General features: G+C 55.6%; 1 protein-coding gene across 7 annotated transcripts in view; it reads right to left on the minus strand.

Moving 5' to 3' along the window:
* Positions 1 to 1,089: 1,089 nt before the first annotated feature.
* PDE9A (phosphodiesterase 9A) overlaps positions 1,090 to 22,524 on the minus strand; it is a 95,674-nt gene continuing 74,239 nt past the window's right edge. For 4 of the 7 annotated variants that reach the window (XM_074324821.2, XM_074324824.2, XM_074324815.2 and 1 more), the window contains 11 exons: positions 22,439 to 22,513; positions 19,093 to 19,179; positions 18,049 to 18,153; positions 17,743 to 17,825; positions 16,541 to 16,697; positions 13,698 to 13,811; positions 11,115 to 11,219; positions 10,058 to 10,186; positions 8,623 to 8,718; positions 6,995 to 7,070; positions 5,907 to 6,159 (listed from right to left, as the gene is read on the minus strand). In XM_074324821.2, the coding sequence (XP_074180922.1) occupies positions 6,116 to 6,159; positions 6,995 to 7,070; positions 8,623 to 8,718; positions 10,058 to 10,186; positions 11,115 to 11,219; positions 13,698 to 13,811; positions 16,541 to 16,697; positions 17,743 to 17,825; positions 18,049 to 18,153; positions 19,093 to 19,179; positions 22,439 to 22,513 (1,071 nt within the window). In that variant the 3' untranslated portion in view covers positions 5,907 to 6,115. Of the gene's footprint in view, positions 1,116 to 5,906; positions 6,160 to 6,994; positions 7,071 to 8,622; positions 8,719 to 10,057; positions 10,187 to 11,114; positions 11,220 to 13,697; positions 13,812 to 16,540; positions 16,698 to 17,742; positions 17,826 to 18,048; positions 18,154 to 19,092; positions 19,180 to 22,438; positions 22,514 to 22,524 lie in introns of those variants that run through there. The other 3 variants (XM_074324826.2, XM_074324818.2, XM_088794399.1) reach the window with 2 other exon arrangements.

Raw genomic sequence — 22,524 nt, forward strand, 5'->3', positions numbered from 1 at the left:
AGTTTCTGATAGAAATGCTTGCAGCAGCAAAGGGCTGCTTTTGCCACTGAAAGGACCCTTGCTCGTCAGGAAAAAAAGAACACCCCTTTCCCTTTCTGCAATAATGTTAATATTCGCCCTCCCCCCATCTCTTTCTTTATGCCCATTGATTTCTGAACAAAGCAGATGCATTTTTCCTAAAGAAATACACTGAGAATCTACGTAGTTGAAGTGGTGGACAGTGGTTTGGCACAGTGGATCATAGAACCCCACAGGCTTTCTCCCTGGGGGCTCTCATAAAATCCTATCAGAAGTGAGAAGTGTGTGTGTGTGTGTGTGTGTGTGTGTGTGTGTGTATGTGTGTGTGTGTGGAGCTGCCACTCCCTGCATCTTCCTGTTTCTCTTTGTCACTCAGGGTGTCATGCAGGGTCTCAGCTCCAGCTCCCCGCATAACAATGCAGGACATGGTGAGGCCAAAAAGGAACACCCACGGAGCCATGGATGGGGGGTTCATACCACTATAGTCTCACTGGCGGCTGGGAGGCTGGGATGGAGACACAGGAAGCAGGAGCCACACGATCCACAATCTGCCATCTGCTTCTCTGGCAACCGACCCCACTTGCTAACTGCAACCCGCACTTGCTAGCTCAGCCACGGCAGTTATATCAGTGGCCAATGGCTAACTGGTAACAGCTGAAGGCCAACTAGTCACAGCTGATGGCCATCTACTACCTGAGCCAGCACCTTTCCACGCAAGGCCGAGGGCCTGGAAACTGCTCTCCTGGCTCTGTCCCCACAACCTTCCAAGCTTCCTTTACGCCAATTTTAATGCAATGCTAACGGTAGTAACCCTTTCAGCTGAAAACATGAGCACTAAACTCACTAATTTTACTAGGTTAGCTGTATACACAGTCCAAGTATTTGCCATTTAATAGTTCGTTCATTCGTCTGCTCATTCATGCATTCACGCATTCATCAAGCATGCTTGAGCACTTCTTGCCCACACCGGGCTGGCCACCAAGAAGGCAGAGAATTTACCGTCCCTCGAGTTTACTGGTGCCCGTCCTCATCCACCCCAGCTTGCTCCGGTATTTTCTTGCAATCCCGATGGAGGCAGCTCATCTGTCAGAGGTCAGCTGTTTAAATGAAGATTTAAAAAAAATTTTTTGGGGGGTGTATATTGGGGAACAGTGTGTTTTTCCAGGACCCATCAGCTCCAGGTCAAGTCATTGTTTTCAGTCTAGTTGTGGAGGGCGTGGCTCACTGGCCCATGTGGGAATCGAACTGGCAATCTCGGTGTTATGAGCCCTGCTCTCTAACCACTGAGCAAACCAGCTGCCCCAAGAGGATGTTTTTTAAAGCTTCTTACTCCTTACTGGGTGTTTTCCAATTATAACTCATGTGCTGACGTGACCCTGGTGGAATGTCTGTCTGACACATTTGTGCCTGTCAGGCAGGTGAGGGGAGGCTTCCAGGTTCATGGGCAAGGTTAGGTTTTGCAGGTGCCCAATAGAAGGAAAAGAGCAGGCTGTTATTTAATAGACAAGTTTAACCCCCAGGGTGATTCCCACAAACTCCTCACTTAATCTCACCGGGTTCAAATGGCACGATTGATTCTGAGTAAATAAACACCTAATTATGACCATCAGTGCTGATTCAATCAAGCCCCAAACACCTGCCCCCTAATCATTCAGGTCAGCCCGGAAGGACCCCAGATGTCCCCAGTCCCTGGGAAGCATTAGGACAGCAGAGCAGCATAGGGTCTCCAGGAGTGACTGCGGGATGAACCAAAGTGTGGCTGCTTTTTCCCTTATGGGGTGGGGTTTCTCCGACAATAAATATAAAGAAAAACAGTGTCGCCTGCTTGTAGGTTAGAAACGTGACTGTCCCCATGTACAGGGCCTGTGTTCACAGCCTCTCGTCTGTGACCTGGCCTGACCTCTGAGCCTCAGGCCATCGGTGCTGCTTTTGGGGCCAGGAGAGCCCATCAAAATACAGTGTTGTCCATGGTCACCTTCTGATTAAACAGTGGCTCCTGCTCATTGTGGAAGGTGTGGCAAGCACGCCAGAAAATCATCCCTTTAACCTCAGCCCTTGTAACTTCAGAAATACGCTTCCGTGAAATATCTGTTGTTGACATTTTTTTCTCCAACAAAATTAGGATCGGACTGTATAGACTATTTTCTGTCCACTTTGCTCAATCTAACATTATCTAATGAACATTTTGCAATGAAATGTAATGCCCTGGAAACACGATGTTTGCTTTGGCTGCAGCCTGTTGCCCCCTATGGATGTGCTGGTTTACTTGATATTTCTCCCACCTGTAAGACGCCGTGACTATTACCTTGGAGTTAGTGCCTGAAAACGCCAAATACCCTTTGAACTTCTCAGAACATGGAGTGACTCTGCCCTCCCATCATTTTGAAGGTCAAATATGACATTTCCCAGGAGCCCTTAGGGGCGTAGGTCCTTGCCCTCTTGAAGATATTTGAATGATGTGCCTTCTGCAAGCTTATCGTTTAAACATTCTTTGCAGTTTTGTTAGACGCCTCTGAGCTTGGTGCAATAACTACATATAAAACCTGGCGAGGCAAAACAATACCAGAGGCAAGAAAATCATCTTTTACCCTCTCACAGGCGGGCAGGTGGAGCGCAGTGCTTTCCCTGACTTCCCGTGGTTGGGACAAGTGGATCCCATCCACGCTGGGGGACAGCTGACAATGGAGTCCACAGCGGATCTGGGGCAGTTGCTCCAAAGACCACACAGACGCCTTCAAGAGCTTTATAAGCTGAGCAACTTCGATGGCGGTTCTAGGGCACGGCCTCAGAACGTCACCAGCATTTCAGCTGCTCTGCACCGGGTTGGCGGGCGGCATGCCTCCACCCCTGAAGTCAGGTAACTCTTGGAAAGCCTAGAATGGGGGTGGGCGCCTTGTGGGGGCAGAGGAGTCAAAACAGGCCTCTGGAGGAGCTTGAAGAATGACTGCAGCTGTGTTTTAAACCACGGTCTTCCTTGCTCTGGTATATGACAAAAAATGGCCATAAACATTTTGTCACTGCTGTCATGGAGTCCATTTTCCCACCCCTTAAGTCCAGGCTTGACCAAGTGACGTGCTGTGGTTCCCAGGATGTAATAAACGTGCTGCACAGCAAGACTTGCATAGTGACAAAGCACGGGGGCTTATGCTGGTGTTGCTGGGTCGTTGCCACCAGGAGAATGAGCCATGTTTTCCTGCCACACAATTACACATGTGGCTGAAATTCCAACTGACATCAACCGGCTTCCAGACACGTAGGTGACACCATCCAGAGCAACAGCTCCAGCAGGGCTGGACCAGACCAACAGTCCTGCCCTGTCAACCCACAACCATGAGAAATAATACACGTCGTTTCTCCAGGTCACTGAGTTTCAGGGTGGCTAACGGACACGCTCCACAGCCAGGGGGCTGAAGGCAACACTCCGGCTTTCAGTGTGACTGAGCAGATGATCATAATTTGTCTTCCTGGATTTACCTTTCTACCATCCTTTTCCTTCTCACCCATTTCTGTCGGTTCTCCCTTTTGGCTCACTTTGCACCCAGTGCCCGGTCCTCCCTGAGAGACCCCACCAGCCCTTCTCTGTGTCTGCCTCGTACCCTGAGCCGGCCATTGTTCTGTTCCCACAGTTGCCTGCCTCCTGCCTTCCTCACATCCTGGCTCATTTGGGGAAGCCTGAACAAAAGAAAAAAATATCCCCAAATAACGGGGCCACAGCCCTCCCCAAGGCAGGAGTTGTTGGTCAGTGATGGCCTCTGCAAGGATGCTGGAGGCCACGGACCGATGGGGACAGGCTTCTGAGGGACCTGACGCTGGTGGAGAGCTGAGAGCTGGGTTTAATGCTCCCCACGGCCAGAGGGTAGCAATCGACAGACGGGAAGGCTAAGACTATGATGCTGTGAGGGGGTGGACAGCGTCCCTCTGAAAGGGTCCTAACTCCTGGCACCTGAGACTGGGAGCTTATTTGGAAATAGGGCCTTTGCAGATGTCATCAAGTTGAGGCCATATGGATTAGAGTGAGCCCCAAATCCAGTGACTGGTGTCCTGATACAAAGAAAGACATTTGGACACAGAGACACACAGGGGAGGAGTCTACATGGCAGTGGAGGCAGAGATTGGGGGGAGGCGGCCATAAGCCAAGGAACCCCCGGGATTGCTGCAGTCACCAGGACTGGGAAGAGGTGATGAAGGACCCTCCCCGGGAGCCCTCAGAGGGCCCTGCTGACACCTTGATTTTGGATTTCTGGCCTCCAGAACTGGGAGAGGATGAAGTTCTGTTGTCTGAAGCCACCAAGCTTGTGCTACTTTGTTATGGCAGCCACAGGACACTGATACAGAAGGTGTGTGCTCACACAATCGGCGAGGAGAGAAATCCAGAAGCATTCAACCCCCGTCCTGCTAGACTCTTTCCAGAACAGGTGGCCTCTGGATGACCCTCCTTTCTTGTGGCAGAAACTGGGCAGCACAGGGGAAAGGAGCAGCCTTGCCTGGGGGCCAGTCGAGGGGATGCCTGCCAGGGTCCCCTTTCAGGATGGATGGGTCTGCCCAGATGAGCAGGCCATACTTGAACAGGAGGAACATTTCTGTGACGTCCTTCCCCACTGGTACACGGTGGTCGGCGTACTACCTACGTTAGGTCGGTGGGCAGGCTTGGTGCATGGAGCCGGCGGACGACTCCATGGCACTGGGCGCCGTGTGCCACGCTGCCAGCCATTCCCTCCAGGTCGATTAGCACCCAGGGGACACACGTCAGCTACGTCCCAGGTGTCCAGGCAGCAGTGAGAACAGGCCGACCGGTCAGCACACCACACGGCTTAACCTTGCCTTCCGCCCCATTGTAACTGGCACGCTGGATGCACTTTCAATGTTTTGTAAAATTACTTTTAAGGGAAACAGCAGACATTCCTGCAGAGCTCTCGTGGCCACGAGAAATGGTCAGCTGCTGGATGGCACGTCTCGCTCGCTGCTCCGCGAGGGACCCACTGTCCACCTCGGCCACCTCTCCCTCACACCTGTCACTTTGTTCCTTAGCGAAGCCCAAGTGTTCCTTGTTTTTTCCCGTTCGCTGCCAGGTCTGAGGAACCGAGCGAAGGATGAACACCTACTACCTTGTCATCCTTCAACTTCCTTCCTCTCGGCGGCAGGGAGGCTCGATGAGTCATAAATACACACACACACACACTCATACACTCAGTGTCCCTGTCCCCCCGTCCCCACCACACACTCTGCAGGATGTGTTTTTTCTCGGACATGATTCTTTGGGTTAGCGACCACAACTCAGATGCATTCATTTGGCAAATATCTGAGCTCCTAATACGTGCCAGTCACCAGGGTCGGCCCTGGGGTGCACGGGGTCCTGGGAAATTACTTTTTGCTGGGTGCCCAGCTATACCATGAAAAAGCTGGGTACAGCCTCCCTTTGTGGGCTCAGTGCCACCCAGAAAGTCCCCAGTGCTTGTCCCTAAAACGAAGGCAGGAAGAAAAGGGCAGCTTTCTCCCCTGAGGCAGATGCCCTCAACGGCACTGAGGCACCTCGGCTCCTTTTCTCACCTGCGAGGTAAATGTTCAGTTCCCACCCCCCAGGAAATGGGCGCCCTGTGGTGAGTCTGTGTCCCGCGGGGACACGCGCTGCCTCCAGGGTGACCGGGCGGCCTCAGCTCCCCACCAATGGCCCCCTCGCAGCTCACAAACACAGGACACGCACGTCCTTGCGCCCCGGGCTCTGGTCTGACATTTAATGTGGAATTTACACGGATGCACGTGTCACGTCTCACTGGGCAGGCGCCCTGGAGTACATCTGTGAAAAAGCGGAGTGTCCCTGTCTCCACACGAGGACGGACGGAGGACGTCTGGGGTTTATCACATGCACCAGAGAAAAAGTGCAGCACCCATTTCTGTATAAGAATATATTATTTAAAAGGCAGTTTAAAAATAAAAATTATGTACAGCATCATGAGTTTTTTTTTTGCATCACTGAACAAAACGATTCTTAGAAAACGTGGTTGTGTGGTGCCAGGCGCTGGGGTCAGCTCATCCCCGCGTGGCTTTCACAACGTCCGACTGGGCTGGGTCCAGAACACCCGCGGACGCTCCGCTTCCTTCAGGCATGGTCTGCGGGGACGCAAAATGACAACTGGTTTGTTTCTGTTGGGATTGAAATGTGCAGGCGATATTACAAATGTCATAGGACTAGACACAGACTATGTGTGAAAAATGAGGCATTGGACATATTGTTGGACACGTGTAGGCAAAATAAAACCATTTTGATCCCTCTTCCACGCCATTCAAAAATATGAGCTGACTTCAAAATGAAAAGCCAGCATTTTCTAAGCGCTTCTTACATACAAGGTCTCTGCTCATTCACTGGCTGCAACCACCACAGAAATGGTCTCACTGCCTCTGCTTCAGAGATGACGGCTGAGGCTCAGAGAGGTTGAGACGCCTGCACCCATCACTCAGCTAGTAATCAGCAAAGCTGGTGCTCAAAGCTTGGTTTGTGGGGTGCGGCTGCCTCTGTGCCTCTTACACAACCCAGCCCAGTTTCTCGTGCTGGGCACCTGGAATGTGATATAAACCGAGACTCTCTCTAGTGACCCATCAGGCACGTGTGTGGTGTAATCTTATTATTCGGGGCGGATGGGCTGGTCTGCCTTCTGCACGGGCTGAAGGAATGGCTCAAGCCAGCAAGTGGGCAGGGACATGTTTACAGACATGCAGGCAAACGCTTTCTTGGTGAAAAGCTTTGAAAACCTGCTCTCCCTTTTAAGTGGTACACGTGCTACTTATTGACCTTCGCTTATTAACTAACGCATGTCCCTGTTCCTTCAGAGCCTGATTCTAATTATTACAAGCAAGCAATAGAAGTTTCACTTATTTAAAAATATTCTGTATTCAGATTTCCTCCTTCCCTCTCTCCCCCCAGATCCCAATTTTAGCTGGAATTATTGTATCACTGAGACTCAAGGTGGAAGATCGTTACCTTCACTTTTTTTCCCGTCTCGGCTTTTCTCCCTGGACTTGTCGGAGCCCTCACGTGTCAGGCCCTTAGTCTTCTTCTGCAACCAGGACAGAGCACAAAGAAGACACAAGTCAGGCTTCAGGGGACAAGAGGGAGTGCCCTGCGTATCTGCTCAAGAGCTCCCTGTTGACCGAACACATTAAAATGTGGAGTGGAGACTGCTGCCTCCAACCTTGGCGCGCCCAAGCACACGCGTGTGAGCTTTGCAGACACAGCTGTACGCAAGACCAGCTGCCCCGTCATGGGGGGCCTCACCCCCGAGGCTGCTGTCTGGCGCTTGGATGACGAGCTCACACTGGCTGCAGTGGACACAGCCCCCAGGGGGTGCCCTGGCGGTGGTGAGCATGGACTCCATGGCCCCTGCGCCTTTGCTGGTCTGTCCTTTCTGGGGTCAGGAAGGCACCTGGAGGATCCCAGTGGCCCCCACTGGGCAGCGGGGCTGGGACTCGGACACATAACGCCTTTATCACGATGGCTCCCGGACAGCCGAGGACAGTCAGGGCCCCACCGCTCTCCTGGTGGGGACCAGCCAGGGGGACACCTCTTCTTATCTCTGTAGTATTTGCTCTTAGGCTGATGGAGTTTCAGGACCTGTCTGTGACCTTCTGGGAGACTCTAACTAGAGGGGCTGGGATTTCCAGTCTAGACTGTCACTGGGCTCATAGCACCTACACTGTGTCGGGCAGTGTACACAAAGTAGGCAGAGGGAGATGCGCGCGACACGATGTGCCTGGAAGGGAGCGCAGCGCTCAGCGAGGTACGGTGGGAGTTCTTGGCAGCGAAGACGGTAAGGACACCGCACGGGGAGGCCCTGGATACAGTGAGTGATGAGCAAGCAGTATTTTGAGGGGCACAGCAGGTTGGGGATGGTGGGACCAGCCAAGGCCAGGTGGGGCACAGCGTTTGGCAGCAGGGAGATGGCTGCAGCTGCATGGGGCCCCCGGACAGAGGGGGGTGGGAGAGTGGACCCAGGGGAGGCCAAATTCCAGGTGGCTGGAGGTCAGGCCAGCGATGTGCTCAGGGGCCCCAAGAGGCAGGGGGCACACCCTGGGGTCCTGCCAGACCAACTCGTGGGCCTTTGCGGAAAGCCTCTCCCCTAGTTCTGAGCCTGTGAACTGCACCTTCTGAGAACAGTATCCATCCCCAGAGCTCCTGAAAGCCAGGCCCGGTCTGTCTCCCTGACCCCTGGGAGGGGCCGAGCAGCCACGGGTCAGGGTCTGTGGCCTGGAGCTAGGACGTGGGTGGAGGCTTCGCCCAGGCTGGGGGAGCGTCTCTTTCCACCACCCTAATTGCTGAACAAGGTCAGCCTCGGGGCAGGAGGACGAAAGGCCATCGTGGGGCCTGGGTGCTGCTCGGAGGGATCGGGAGGCTGTGGGTGCTGACACCCTTGGTCACATCTGGGTGGCACCCTGTATCACACATCTAACTATATCACATGCCTAATTGGATTGACCTGGCCTGGCTTTGGGCTGAGAACGAGCCCCTGCCCAGAGGGGCCGCCAGAGTGGTGCCAGCACACGGCGCGAGTCTGCCCATGTCACCTGCTCGCCCTCGGGAGGTCACACTTTCTCGGCCGCACAGCCGTTTACCTCTTTCATGGCGTCATCTATTTGCTTCAGTTCCTCATAACGGTCCCTGGATTCCCACAGGGGCTGCAGCATGATTTCCTCAACCACAGGGAAGAGCTGCAGAGAGACAGATTCACTTAGTCCCCAATTGAAGGCGACGGAAAACGTTTGGGAAAATGGGTGTCAGGTCCTGTGTCTCAGAGATCACACAGGAAATCTGCCTCCATCCCACTGGCGCTTCTGGAGCCCCCAGGGTCACGGCCTGCAGCCAAATCCAAGGTGACCGAGGTTCTGAAGTCCTTTGATCAATGACTCCTGGATCTGCCACCCGCCCACCCATCCCCAGGGTCCCTGCTGTCTCATGCTTTTCACAGGGACCTGGGAGAAGCCACTGCCTTCCCTCTCTTGCCTCTCGCATCCTTCTGGCTGTCCATGCTGCAGTTTCCCACTGTCCAAATGCCAAGCTCACCCACTAGGCCCCTGACAGCCCCAGAGGCCGGAGGAGGGAGGCCATTCTCGAGGCGTGGCTGCGCGCCCTTGACCTCCACTCACACCTGCCCGGCAGCCCGGTGGTGCAGGTCTGCCCTCCTTCCTGTCCACCTAGCGGATAGTCACTTGTCTCTGAGACTTGGCTCATCGGGGCTCCTCTCTGTGGAGCCTGGTGAACACCGCCCTCCAACACCCCCACTGCAGGGCGGCCAGAGCCCTGGAGCAGCCCCCACTGGCCTGCAGTAAAGGCACCGCAGTTTGTGGAGGGAGGGAATGCCATGTGCAGGAAGGCAGCTCCCTACGTGCAGAGAAGGAACAGCGCTATGGGGTTTCAGGAAGGGTGTGCTGAGGCGGTTCTGGAAGGTTGGTGGAAGGCATGGAGTGGAGGCCGGCGCCCCAGGAGAAGGAAGGAAGGGCCCAGAGGGGAAGGGTGGAAGAAAGGCGAGAGCCAGGAGCTGTGGGCTGTCCTGCAAGACAGAAGTGCCAGGGAGGGCGGGGACCATGGCCCTGTGTTGGAGCAGTGGGGAGCCATGGAAGGTTCAGGAGAGAGGTGGGGACAGTCTGCTCCCTGGAGGTGAACCTGGCTGTGTGCTGGGTGGAGTGGGGCGAGACAGGTGGGCACCGGTTTGCAGGTTCTCTGAAGGTGAAGGTGAGAGGAGCTGGCTGTGACCTGGGAGTGAGTGCGGGGGTGGTTCCGAGATACTGTGGAAGGAGGTCTCCACAGGAGGCAGCAGGCTGGCCGGGGGCCAAGGAAGGGGACGCTGAAGGCTCTGTGGCCGTGCTGCTGGGTGACAGCTCAGAGGGGCAGGAGGGGACGACATGCCACTGTGAAGGTGGAGAGGGGCTTCCGGGGGGTGTCGGGCAGGCAGCACAGCTCAAGGGAGTGCTTGTGTGAGCGTGTGCACGCACGTGTGCACATGTGTATTTCTCACTGTCGTGTCACCCAGGTGGGGTGACGGTCACTCACCTTGGTCACTGTTTCAAACATGGGGATCAGGACAAACTTGATGAACCCAATTTGGGCCGTGGCTTTGGTCACTTTGTCCCTGTCCATGAAAGGGGCCACAGGAAGGCCTTCTGACTTCTCGCGGTCGCTCTGTGGGGATGCAGCAGATGGCAACGTTAACGACAGAAACAGCCATGGAAGGTGGGGGACTTTGAGGGGCACTGTCCTTCGAGGAAGAGAAAAAGCTAATATGCCACAACCCACCAAACCGCTCTGCATTACGTAAATCAGGATTAACAAGGACGGATGATAACACCTTACGTGCTAACGGGGGCGTCTGCTGGGCATGCAGAGCCATGCAGTGAGGACAGAGTGGAGGGGACAGGCAGAGGCTAATTAAGTGTGTCACAGGGATGCCCAGTGACAGAGGGGGCTTGTAGAGCACCTCCTGCCCGTGTTCTCTTGGGGCTCATGAAGTCGTGGAGGTGAGTGGCTTATCATCCTTCCTGGCGTTTTCGTTCGGCTGGCCTGGCTTTCTGTCTCCACGCTTCCACAGGCTACAACTGTAGGCTGACCTGCGTGGTCCCCCCACCTGGGGGCCCCTCCTGCAGTTCTGTTTCTTGACCTTCAGGCATTGGCCTGCCGCCTCTGCCACTAATAGTGGCTCAATTAGTGGTAACAGGTGGCAGCTTTACAACCTCAGCGTTCCCAGGTTGTAACTCTTTCACGCCTCAGATTACAACCTATTTCACTTTTTATTTTATTACTTTTGTTTTATTTTATTTTATTTACTTTTTATTTTATTAAGGAGGGCGCAGCTCACAATGACCCATGTGGGGATCGAACTGGCAACCTTGGTGTTATTAGCGCCACGCTCTAACCAACTGAGCTGACTGGCCATCCCCCCCATTTCACTTTTGATGTGCACCTGCTCTGAAGGCTTTCTGGACGTTGGAGACACTTCGATGGCCCTATGCTAGTCCCCCTGGGACGTTCTGCAAGGTTCAGACATGGACCCTGCTTATGGGACTAAGAAGAGCGCTAGGAGGCTTGACTGCTGTGCATAAAATACTCTTACCTGCATAAAATACTCTTCCAATAAGCAGTCTACCCAAGGCTCTGCGACGTCCATCGGGCGCACCTCGTTAGAGATGTCACAGCATTTTATCAAAATCATCTTCAGCTGGAAGAAGATGTGTGGGGTCAGCCAGCAGGACACGGACCAGAACCCACTGCTACCTGGGCTGGACAGGTCAGTTGCTACCTGGGCTGGACAGGTCAGTTGCTACCTGGGCTGGACTGGGTGCCCCAGGAGGAGAAGCCGGCGGGTGGGCAGGGCTGGCCCCTCCACGGTGGGGCAGGGTCACCTGTGGTGGGTGCCCTGGTGGTCTGCATCTAGACGCTCAGCCTCACTGGGGAGAATGGGAGCGTCACTGCACCCCACAGGCTCAGAACCTTTCCTTGGAGGGGCCACGAGTTGTCGAATAGCCCATTTAACACACAGGCATTCTGTCACACGAACTACACTTTGTAAAGTTCAAAAGTATCTTCTTGATTATGGAAGACACACAAAAGGCACAGAGCAGCACCGTGAGTGAGGGAGAGAGTGAAGAAACGAAGTGGAGACATTACAGTCAAGCTGCTAAATTACTAAAAATCAAATAGGTTGAGGCAGGAGGAATAGAACCCTGTCGGCTCTATTCCTGTTCTCATGAGCCTGGAACTTACACTTGTGAAAACTCCAGTCCCATGTCGATGCGGGACACACACCAGATCCCCACATAACCCTCCTGCTCTGAAGGTGTGGAATGTTCATGCATGTGGGCCACTGGACGTGACCAGGCCACCTGGCACCCATCCTCCAGACCGCCTGGCACCCATCCTCCAGACCGCCTGGCACCCATCCTCCAGACCGCCTGGCACCCATCCTCCGGACCCCCTGGCATCCATCCTCCAGGCCACCTGGCATCTGACTGATACCGTTAGGACTGATTCTGGGGCTCAGAAGGCAGGACTGATTCTTCTCGAGAATGTACCTTTTGCTGCCAGAACTCAGCTTTTCTTTCTTCTTTGGGACACTTCTGGGTTTTTGCTTAGCTGTGTTTCTGGTTTGCAAACCCTAAGACCCTTGAGTAAATCTTTATCATTTATTTGTAGCCAAAGCTTTCAGATACCTTTTGAGTTTGACACAGAAGCAGAGATTAAAAGGGTAATGAAGGTGGGTAGTGCTGGGATCCCCTGAGCGACATGTTAGAAATACAGGGTGAAGGGGACCCTCATGTGAAAGCAAGGAGGACATGGCTTCGGCACCCCAGCCCTCACATGGGAATGGAACCGCAGTGCTGCCTGATGCCATGGGAGTCCACTGGGCAGAACTCGGACTCCTCCTGCCCCCTCCAGCCCAGAGTGAGCGAAACTGCACAAATGTCAGGTGGCATTGGCTTCTGCCGTCTGCTCCCAAGCCCGGTGGCTCCCGTGTCAGCCGGGGCTGTCTGCCGGGTCCCTGTGCACCTTCTGCCTGTGTCCCCGGTCCAAGCCACTGTCTGCAGAGGCCTCCTCTTCCCTGCTTCTGATGCTTCTGATGCATGAGTGTGGTCCTTCCAGGGCCTGCCCTGCCCCTCCTCTAGCTTCCTGGCCACCCCAGCCCCAGATGGTGGCCCCACAGCACCTTCTGTGTGTGCTGTGTCCCAGCTGGGTGCATTACTCGTCCTCCCAGGACACTGACTCCCTCTCAGCCTGGTGAGGTTGGGCACATAGTGGGTCTTTCAGATGGCAACTTGTTAGGCCAGAGTGCTTCTACCTGAACTAGCCAGGTGAGTGCCTTCGGGACTGGCTATAGAGGGCTGGCACCAGGCGGCCTTGCCTCGCTCCAGGCACCAATGACTGCCACCTGGAGTTGCCAGTGTTTGGGGTCAAGGTGTTGGATGCCATCAGGGTCTGGGGCTGACTCAGCGTGGAGGTGCCCCTGGACACATGGACTGTGGGCCCCCAATCTGCCTGGGCTGGTCCTCCAGAGGGGATAGGCTGGGGAACGTGACTTGGCAAAGCACGGCTGTATTCAGCTCAATGTCTGGCACATTAGCCGAAACTCCAGGAGACGGCTGCCCTTTAGTCCTTCCCTCCTCGCCCTGCCCTATCGTTTCCTGGGAACTGAGCCAGGCCTGTCTCGTCTCCTCTGAGGAGTCGGGCAATTTAGGGCTCTGCCTGGCAGGCCTCTCGGGGACGTTGCCCCCGACACCGGGTGTGGGGCCAGCCAGCGCACCACCGTCCTGGAGGCAGCTTTAGCAAGGCTTCAGGCCCCGGCCACTCGGTCCCTGAGTTGCCCTCCCAGAGGCTGGTATTCAGTGTGATTTTTGGGGCTGTGCTATTAAGGAAGAGACCATTTTATTCTCAGGAAACCAGACAAGATGAATTTCTTTCACCCACTTATCACCTTCAAATAGAATGGGAAGGAGAATGGAGAAGGAAGGAGAGTTCTAGCAGGACAGGGGCCTGCAGGCAGCTTTCCCGGAAGACTGGTGACTGAAACCCGCTCCAGGGACCCCTCGCTCCTAGGCCAGGCTAGGGATTTTGGCTTTTTGGTTTGCAGTCTGAGCTGCAGGGGAGGATTCACCCACCGCACAGCCCTCTCCACCAGGAGAGGCAAAACCGACCTACTTACAAGGGTCATGTGCTCCTCGTTGCTGTAGTCAAAATTCTCCATTTTTTCTTTAAAGGAATCCACGATCTCTGCGTGCCTCGCCATGTCAGTGGCCAGGATCAACGTGATCATCCCCTGAGCGGTGAGAGAGCAAAGTGTTAACACGGGGCAGCACCCCAACAATTCCTCAGCGAGCCCCGACGGTGTCCTGAGTCCTCTGCACATTTCATTTCATTTCGTTCTCGTGCCAACGCTGTGTGTGTGCCTCAAAATCACTGCCCTCACTTTTAAGACAGAAACTGAGACTTGAAAAGGCTGGGGACCTGCCCAGGCCAGTGTGACAGTGGATGGCTGGGGTTCCAGCCCAGGTGGGTGCCGTGCTGTGTCCGTGGGGGAGCAGCAGCCACGCCCAGGCCTGTCAGGACAAGTCACCTGTGGACGGCAGGCTCGGCCAAGGACAAATCTTTCCCTCACCCATAATCTGGATAGATATATGGTTTGTTCCTTCCAGATCTTGTTGGAGGTCAATGACCGCTTTTCCATGGGTATTTTTTCCTATTATCTAATCTGTATGTAATTATATGTGCATATACTGCTTGAGAATGATCAAAGTCTGATTATATATAATAGCGTTCTTCTAGTAACAATGTTGTAAAGGAGGAGACAATGGGGTTTTAAATATAAATGTTTTATTACCTTGCTAATTGAATATTGGCTTAGAAGAAGTAACATAATTCAAAACCATAACCAAATCTCCATCTGTCCACTCATCCACCTATCAATTTATCCATCCATCCATCCATCCATCATCCATCCATCCTTCCTTCCTTCCTTCCTTCCTTCCTTCCTTCCTTCCTTCCATCCATCCACCCACCCACAACTCATCCACCCACCCACCTATTCCACAAACATTTATGGAACACACCTCTGGGCTGGGTTTGATGTTCAACCTTTCCAAGAAAATAAAACCACAAGCATCAAATGCAGAACTCAAATCAGTCAACGAAGATAATTTCAAATGTATTTTGGGGGGCGGGGGGCCATGACTGGCATTTTGAATCGGGCAGTTTCCTTGTAATGATTTAACTGTAACAGCGAAGGATTTATGCCCATGAAGAGTTCACCCTCAAAATATTCAAGGACAAAATATTAAAAATTGGGACACCTGATTTTACCCTCAGAAAAAGTCACATTTTAGCGTTAAAATGTGTGAGGCAGGACAAGTGCTGGGTGACCCATGGCAGATAGCACAAGGACAGTCCCGTCTGTGGGTGGCTGCTCCTCCCGGGAGGCACCTCCTTCCCGGTGGGCAGTGCTGGGAGGTGCTCCACCAGGGGGCGAGTCACACGCGGAGGGGGCATCAGCTGCTCTGATTCTCCAGGCCACATTCCTGGTCACTGGGCAGCCACTGGTCGTCAGGATGCACCCCCTTCCCGACGTCAGGGAAAGGTTCCTGAGGGTCTATCAGAACAGCCATGGTGGTGATGGTGGGGTTCCATAAACACGGGGAGAGGCCAGAAAGCCTGAGATAAGGGGAGGGGAATCGGTGTGAGTCAGTAGTGACAGTGACTAAGCATTTCGCTCTGAACTTCCTGGACGCCTGGACAAGCGATGCTTTATGAAGCTGCTTCTGATAAAGCGAAGCTTATCAGTCCTCCCGGGGGAGACGGGTTTCCCCAGCACTGGGTTCTAGACCCTTTATGAGGTACATCTTGAAGCGAGGCCACGGAGACATCCGATGGGGGACGTCTTCATCGTGAAGCGGCCGAATATGGGTCCCCAGACACTGCGATGGCTCCTGTCCAAGTGCCCTCAGTGCCACACGCAGACTAGGTGACATAGGAGAACACAGAGGTGTTCTCTCATGGTTCTGGAGTCTGAAACCAAGGTGTCGCAGGGCCTGCTCCCTCTATGGGCTCCAGGGGAGGGTCCCTCCTGCCTCTGCCCACTTCTCATGGCCCCAGGTGGTCCTTGGCTGGTGGCCACATCACTCCAGTCTCTGCCTCTGCCATCACCTGGCCTTCTCCTCCATGTGTCTGTGTCTCTGCCTCTTCTATCTCTTACAGGGACACTTGCCATTGGATGGACGGCCCAGCTGCATAGTCCAAGCTCATCTTGTCTAAGAGATCATACTTAAGTGCGACTGCAAAGACCCTTTCTCCAAATAAGGTCCTCTTCACAGGGTCTGGGGCAGGAGGTGGACATACTTTTTTTGTGGGGCTACCATTTAACCCGCTACATTCTTCCAAGAGATCACCCTGATATCTTTCCTCCCCTGGAAACATAAGGGGTGGAGCAGAGTCGTGTCCAGTGGGACCTCCTGTGTGGAAGGAGGGCATTATTTTTGGTGACTTGTAAGTGTCTGCCTCAGGACAGACGGCCGCTCTCACCTCTCCCAACATGCCGCGAGGAGCAGTAAGGTTTCTTATGTAAAGTGAGCAAGTGGGGCTGACTGGGTCATAGTGACAGGGGACAGCAGCTGGGGGCTCGGGGACAGTGGTCAGGGCTGTTAGGTTGGATACAGCAGGGGTGTCTGCGTTCCCTGGGCAGTCACTTAACCTCCGGAAGCCTCTCCCCTTGGGCCTCAAGACGGAGAAAAGACTGATCTCAAAGGTTAAGTTCAAGTGCGTGTGTGAAGTACTGGGCAGTGGGTCCCGCGTACTCACGCCAAGGGCGTGCATCTCTTCCTGGGGTGCTACTCGGCCTTGGAGCAGGTGGGAAGGAGGGCTGGTTCCTAGGACCCCTGGTGGGCACTGCAGTGACCGGGAGCTGCTGGGAGCCTCAGCCCCAGAGAGGGGGTGCTCTGGCGGCCGTGCTGCCCCAGACACCCTCCCTGTGCAGCCAGACGCCCTCACCCCGCACACCTGTCTGAGCTGCTTGAAGCCGTCTGGCTGCAGGTTGGAGAGGATGTTGCACTCGGGCTGTGCGAGGATCTGGAAGGCCACGGCGCAGTGGTGGTTCTCCAGGGGCGAGATGTCGTTGTACCGGATGGCCAGCTCCGTGCGCGCGTTGATCTGGTACCTGGATGGGGGGAGGGGAGCCTCAGGAGCCCAAGCGCGGGGCCCCAGCGGTACGGGCTGCCTGCAGGGGCCGGAGGACAAGCTGCCGTGGGGCTGGTGAAGCGACTGCACTGCCCGTTCCAGACACTCACGTCTCCTGGCTCCCTGCTGCCCCTCTAACTAGATGGTCCCAAGTTTTCACAGCCCTACCGGGTACATACCACCAGTGAATCTCAACTTCTCCCTGTTACGGCACCCTGAAGGTGGGCAGCCTTCCGTTATGGCACCTTGCAAACAATTTCAGTGCATGCAAAAGGCAGGCCCTTGGGAGGGAAATCAGGATGCATTTCTATGTCAGATGCTGTGGTCAGGGTCCCTTTGCTGCACGTCACCGTGACTGTGCAATGAGGGAACGGGTGCCCTTGGGCTGCCCCAGCTTGGAATCCACTCTGGTCCCGACACGTGGTGGCAAGGTTCTCGGGGATATTTCAGGTCATGACGCATACAGTAAAACTTGATACACAAATACACAAGTTGGGTAGAGAGAAGCGATGCGTCACTAGGCACACAAACCAATGCCACACAGCCGGGACTTTGGCAGTTAGGTGGGGTGGAACGCTGTGCCTTCGCCACCTCCCCTGCACCCCCCTCCAGGTGGGAGTGGGTCAGCCTTCCAGCAAAGCCCCATGGCTGGCCGTGGGCCTCTCCCATGCCTGCTCAGTCCTAGCCCTGACTCGCTCCTGTTGGGCACAGGCTGGGGAGGCTGCCTGCTGACCTGTCCACACGCAGGCACCAGGCCCTGCCTCAGGGACAGGGAGGCTCTAGTACCCCAGGGCTCTGCCCACAGATGTGCAGCCTGGAGCCAGACAGACGAGGGTATGGTTATGTTGAAGGGTCCTGGCCTGCGGAGGCCGGAGGCCCTGGACAGAGCCCCGAAGTGGGGAGCTGTGTCCTAGGAGGTGGTGCAGGGGGCTCGGAGGCGTCTGCTGACAGCTCCGACGTGGGACTGGGCTGGGTGTTGAGTTGAACCGAGTGTCATTTACAAGGAAAATACACTGTGCACGTACGTGTTGTTGTACCCTGGATGGTCCAGGTCGTGGCAGATGGCTGCAGTCATGAGGATTAAGATATCCATCTGGGAGAACTTCTCCTGGGTCAGAGAGAGGGTGGGGTGGTGGGAGGTGAGTGATGTGGCAGGGCGCCGCCCCTCCAGCCCCCCGCCTGGTGGGAGAGGACCCGACCCGCGCTGCGCGCTCTGGGGTGGGGGGAGGAGGAGCCTGGCTGTGGGGCGGCACAGACTACACAGGCTGAGGTGGCTCGGGGGGGGGGGGGGGGGGGGGGGGTCCCAGGGCTGCGCCCGCGCGGAGACCCACCTGGAGCCCGCACAGCCAGATCATGCTGTACATCATCTGCGTGACGCAGAAGCAGTGCCGGAAGTTGTGGAAAGGGTTGTGCCGGTAATTGTCGTGCACGCAGAGCTGCGAGACAGAGGGTTGCCAGTGTGGGCGCTGCTGCCCACCCCCTCTCCAAGCTCCCAGGACACCTCGCTAGCTGTTTCGGGCGCTCCCTGCCCCATCCTCGTCCAAACCCGAGGCCAAGAACACTTGTGTGTTGCTGCAGGTCAGGACGAGGTGGCTACACGGTGGCCCCGGGGGCAGGGGTGGGGAAGGGCTCCTCCAGGCTTCACCCTGGGCTCGAGGCCTTAGCTGCCCCCAGAGGGCGTCTGAGGAGCCAGGGACATGAAGCTGGGGGGTGAGCTGGGGGGCATTATGTGAGGGGTCCTGTGTCTCCAGTCACCACCAAACCTTCAACAGGCTTTTAATGTTTGGTTCTGAGCAATATTTTGTTTAGAAAAAAGATCTGCTGCTAAACACACACTCACACACACATACACTTCCCCACATGCACACACTCACTCATACACGCTCACACGTGTACACCCCACAAACATGCACACACGTACACACTCATACACCTCCCCACATGTACACACTCATGTACACGCAAATATGTGTACTCCTCAAAACCTACACACGTGCACTCACATGCATGCAGACATGTACACACAGAATGCACACATGAATACACACATGAACACACACATGTACAGCCCCACAAACACGCACACACGTGCACTCATACATGCACACACACACACATGCACGCACACAGATACACACTTACACACGCTGCTGCTTTAGAGCACACTGCTTCACTTGTCCCTCCCTGGTCCTCGCCATGTTCTTGCTCACCAGAGCAGGGGCGCAGGGGCGGAGTGTGTGGTGGGGACAGACTGGCTGGCCGTCCTGGGGGACCTCTCATGGAGGCCCAGCACCTTCAGGAAGGTGCCCAGATGGTCACTCCCCTGTCACTGGACGGAAGTGTGTCTGACGGGGGCCAGCGGGGCCTGCACTTACCAGCCACCGCTTGAGCGTGACGGGGTTCATGCCGAAGTCCCTGACCAGGCCGAGGTCGTGGTACATGTGCTCCAGGCAGCTCAGCATCTGCAGGCACAGGAGCAGGGCATGACCAACAGTGCGTGGCTCACGGGGCCACCGCCATCCCAGAGATGCCCACGGGGCAGGTGGGCAGCTTTTCGGGCCGGTCTCCAGAGGATGAACCTCCCCTCCCGGGGTCCCTGAGAGTGAAGCCTGTTGCCTGGGGGATTCAGGATGTGGGGCCTGAAAGAGCAGCAGGGGTTCAGAAGGCAACGGAATTCTGGGCAATGCACAGTGAGGCACTGGGTGAGAGGGGACACTGTGCCCAAAGGACCGTGTCAGGAATGGTTTATTTCCACACACGAGACAGCCTCAGTGGGTCAGCATCACAGCTGAGGTTCTGGGACGCGGTCCCTCCAATGCAGACCTGAGAATGGCATCTCACAGGCAGAAAGGCCGGCCCCCACTTCCCTGAGCCCAGGGCACAAATGGGCTCTGACAATTAACCTCTCAGACTCGCCTCACTGTGCCCCTTTGGGGCCTGCTGGGACCTGAGACACCTTTTAATGTGTTACCTGTGGTGTCCCAAAGATACACCCGTTCTGGTTTCCCAAACCTGATTTCACTGACTGTCTTCTAAAGAAACCCCTGCTCAACTTGAAATAGATTTTTGTTTTCAGTCCCAGAGAGGATTTATTGTCACTGCTGTGATCTATTTAAATACTGCTCAGAGCTTTGGAGCTAATTAAACTAGGGAAGAAAGATTAAATGATTTTTAATCGACGAGAGCTTGACAAAGTTTGGCTCTCTGGGAAAGCATGTCTTGGAGAGAGCCCAGAGGCACGGAGATCTGCAAAGCAGGGACAATTGAGAGGTCCCCTGGGGGTGCCGGGCATGACATCAGCGAGCGCCCCTCCCCCCGGGGCCACACCCCCGTGCCTGCCTCTGGCACATCCGCCAGCTGTCTAGTGCCTGCCAGGCAGGGCAGCTTCTCAGGACCAGAGGGCTGCAGCCTGTCGCCCCCGCCCCCCGCCCCCCCAGCCATGTGCTACTGCTCGGAGCAACGCCGATGAGCTGAATGAAATGTCTGCTGTGAAATCGGAGTCAAGAGCTGGAGATGACAGGCAGACGAAACCATCTGGTGCCACTTTTGCGACATCGGTGCCAGGTCTGGGGCAGGGCTGATGTGTCTGCATCTGTTCCCGCCCTGGCCGCCCCGACACTGCAGCGGCTCCCGCTCGGGAGGCAGGACTATGGGGAGTGTGGAGGGTGCAGGTGAAGAGCAGGAGGCCCAGCCTGGACGCCTGGTGCTCAGGAGAGCGGCTCTTCCCAGCCCCGGGGTGGGCTCTGACCGGGATGAGGGCAGCGTGAAGTCATCGACTCCTGGCCTGTGATGGGGGAAATGGGGCTGGGCCCCGTGATGCTGGGCACACAGCACCCCTGCTGGGAGGGAGAGAAGGGAACCACCACCACCAGGGGCCAACGGCTTCAGGGAGTGAGCTGCTTTGTGGGCGGCCACATGCTGTTTTGGGGGGCCAGGTTGGCTGTTGAAGTTTTCAGGTATGACCTTCGTTGTTCATCTTTTCCATCCATGGTCTAAAATTCATGGCATCCCCAGATTTGCCAGAGCCCGGGGTTTCTGCTCTGGTCTGTCACCTCAAGCAGCTGGATACTTTCTGGGAGCAACAGGACCCCTCCCCAGTTTGTCAGTGCCGTTGAGATGTGCTGGGGGAAGAAGCCCCAGGCCGGGAGACAGCCACCCAGAGGCCGACCCCGCCTGCAGGGACTGGCTTGCTCCTCTCTCACTGGCCCTGATGGCTGTGCCACCTACACCCCATGTGTTGGAGGGCAGGGAGGCGGCCTTCTCACTGTGAATGCACGAGGCCTCCAACTTTTCAACGTGAGGGCACAAAGCCCAGTGCCCAGAGGAGACAGCAACGGCAGGGGAGTGCCCAGAGGAGACAGCAACGGCAGGGGAGTGCCCAGAGGAGACAGCAACGGCAGGGGGTGCCCGCTGCCTCGCAGGTGCTTTGTCACCAGGGGGCTGAAGTCAAAACGAAGTCGGGGAGTGATTTTTCCAGATGTCTCCAGTGGTGGTGCTTGTCCACTTGCTGGAAGCAGAAAGTGCTAAGCCACTCTGTTGAGTCCACTTGCCCGTGGACAGGCCAGCCTGGGGCCCGTGTCCAGTGGGGCTGCTGAGACCAGAGGTGGTCATATGTTTCGAAGCGCTACTTCTCGTCCGTCCGGGTCACGCTGCCTCCCACACCCCGTCCTTTACCGACCGTGCATTGATCTGCAGGTGATGGCTGCACTGCAAATGCCTCCTGCTCCGTAGTATCCACGCTCCCCTCCTGCACGCTACTTGGTGGCTGGAGATTTTGGAACACGTGTCATCTGGTTCAATGCTGGCCATGGGACAATCCCGCAGACACAGGCCAGCTCTTCTCAGGGTGGCGGGGGAGGGGTGGAGGCGGGATCAGTGCGTTCCCTCGCTGGAGAGCGTGAATGACAGCATGAGTGCGGTTCACTCAGGACACTGCTGGCCCCAGATGCCCATGACTGTGACCTTGCCGGTGGATGCTCAGCGTGCACAGTCCCCACTCCCGCCATCTGCAGGGATGTCACCGTTCTCCTCTCGTCCAGGTGGGTGGGCAGCCTTGCCGCACGTCTGTGTTTCCAAAAAGCTGGAAAGAGTCTGTAGATTTTGGTGGTCTGATGTCCACGATGAGGGACTTTTTGTTTTCTTGGGGTTCGGATAGACAGGGTTACGACTGATACAATTAGGTCACTAGACCAAACAAACAAACAAACAGAATTTCCTTCTTTGTGCTTTCTCAGCAAGGTGGAAATTTTCCAGCAGTCGCTAGCTGCAGGAAATGCCTTGTAGCCCCAGATCCTGTGTGTGTCGGGCCACGCAGCTGCCTCTCCCAGCACGACTCTCCATCAAAGCCCATTTCTGGGGAGATATTTCTCCACAGCATGGGGGGTCTGTGGGCACAGCAGTTGGCCACCTGAGAGGGTATGTTTGGGGTCAGCAGATGCCCCCTGGGGACTCACAACACTCTCTGCAGAGGGTGCTCTGTGGGGGGGTTAGTGCCAACCGGGGTTCCCGGCCCCAGCACTTGGCCGCCTGCTCCTGACAAGCCCTTCCTGAGTTACGTCTCCTGGGCCGCCCTGACTTTAGTTAAGAGCCAGTTTAACTAAAACCTGGAGAATCAAGTTTAAAAAACCAGAAAGAACAGAGAGGAGAAAGTCACGGGAAAGGGCGACAGGGGCACTCGCATCAGGCTCAGCGGTGCTGGAATGGGGGAGGCCCTGCACTCACCTCGTTGGGCTCCCAAAGCCACACATCGAAGGTCGGCTTGCGCAGGGCCTCTATGGTCTCCGGCGAGAGCAGGTACTGGGTGGAAA

This window comes from Rhinolophus sinicus, chromosome 17 (genome assembly GCF_057876585.1).
Source record: "Rhinolophus sinicus isolate RSI-liver-muscle chromosome 17, RSI-T2T, whole genome shotgun sequence".
Lineage (NCBI taxonomy): Eukaryota > Metazoa > Chordata > Mammalia > Chiroptera > Rhinolophidae > Rhinolophus > Rhinolophus sinicus.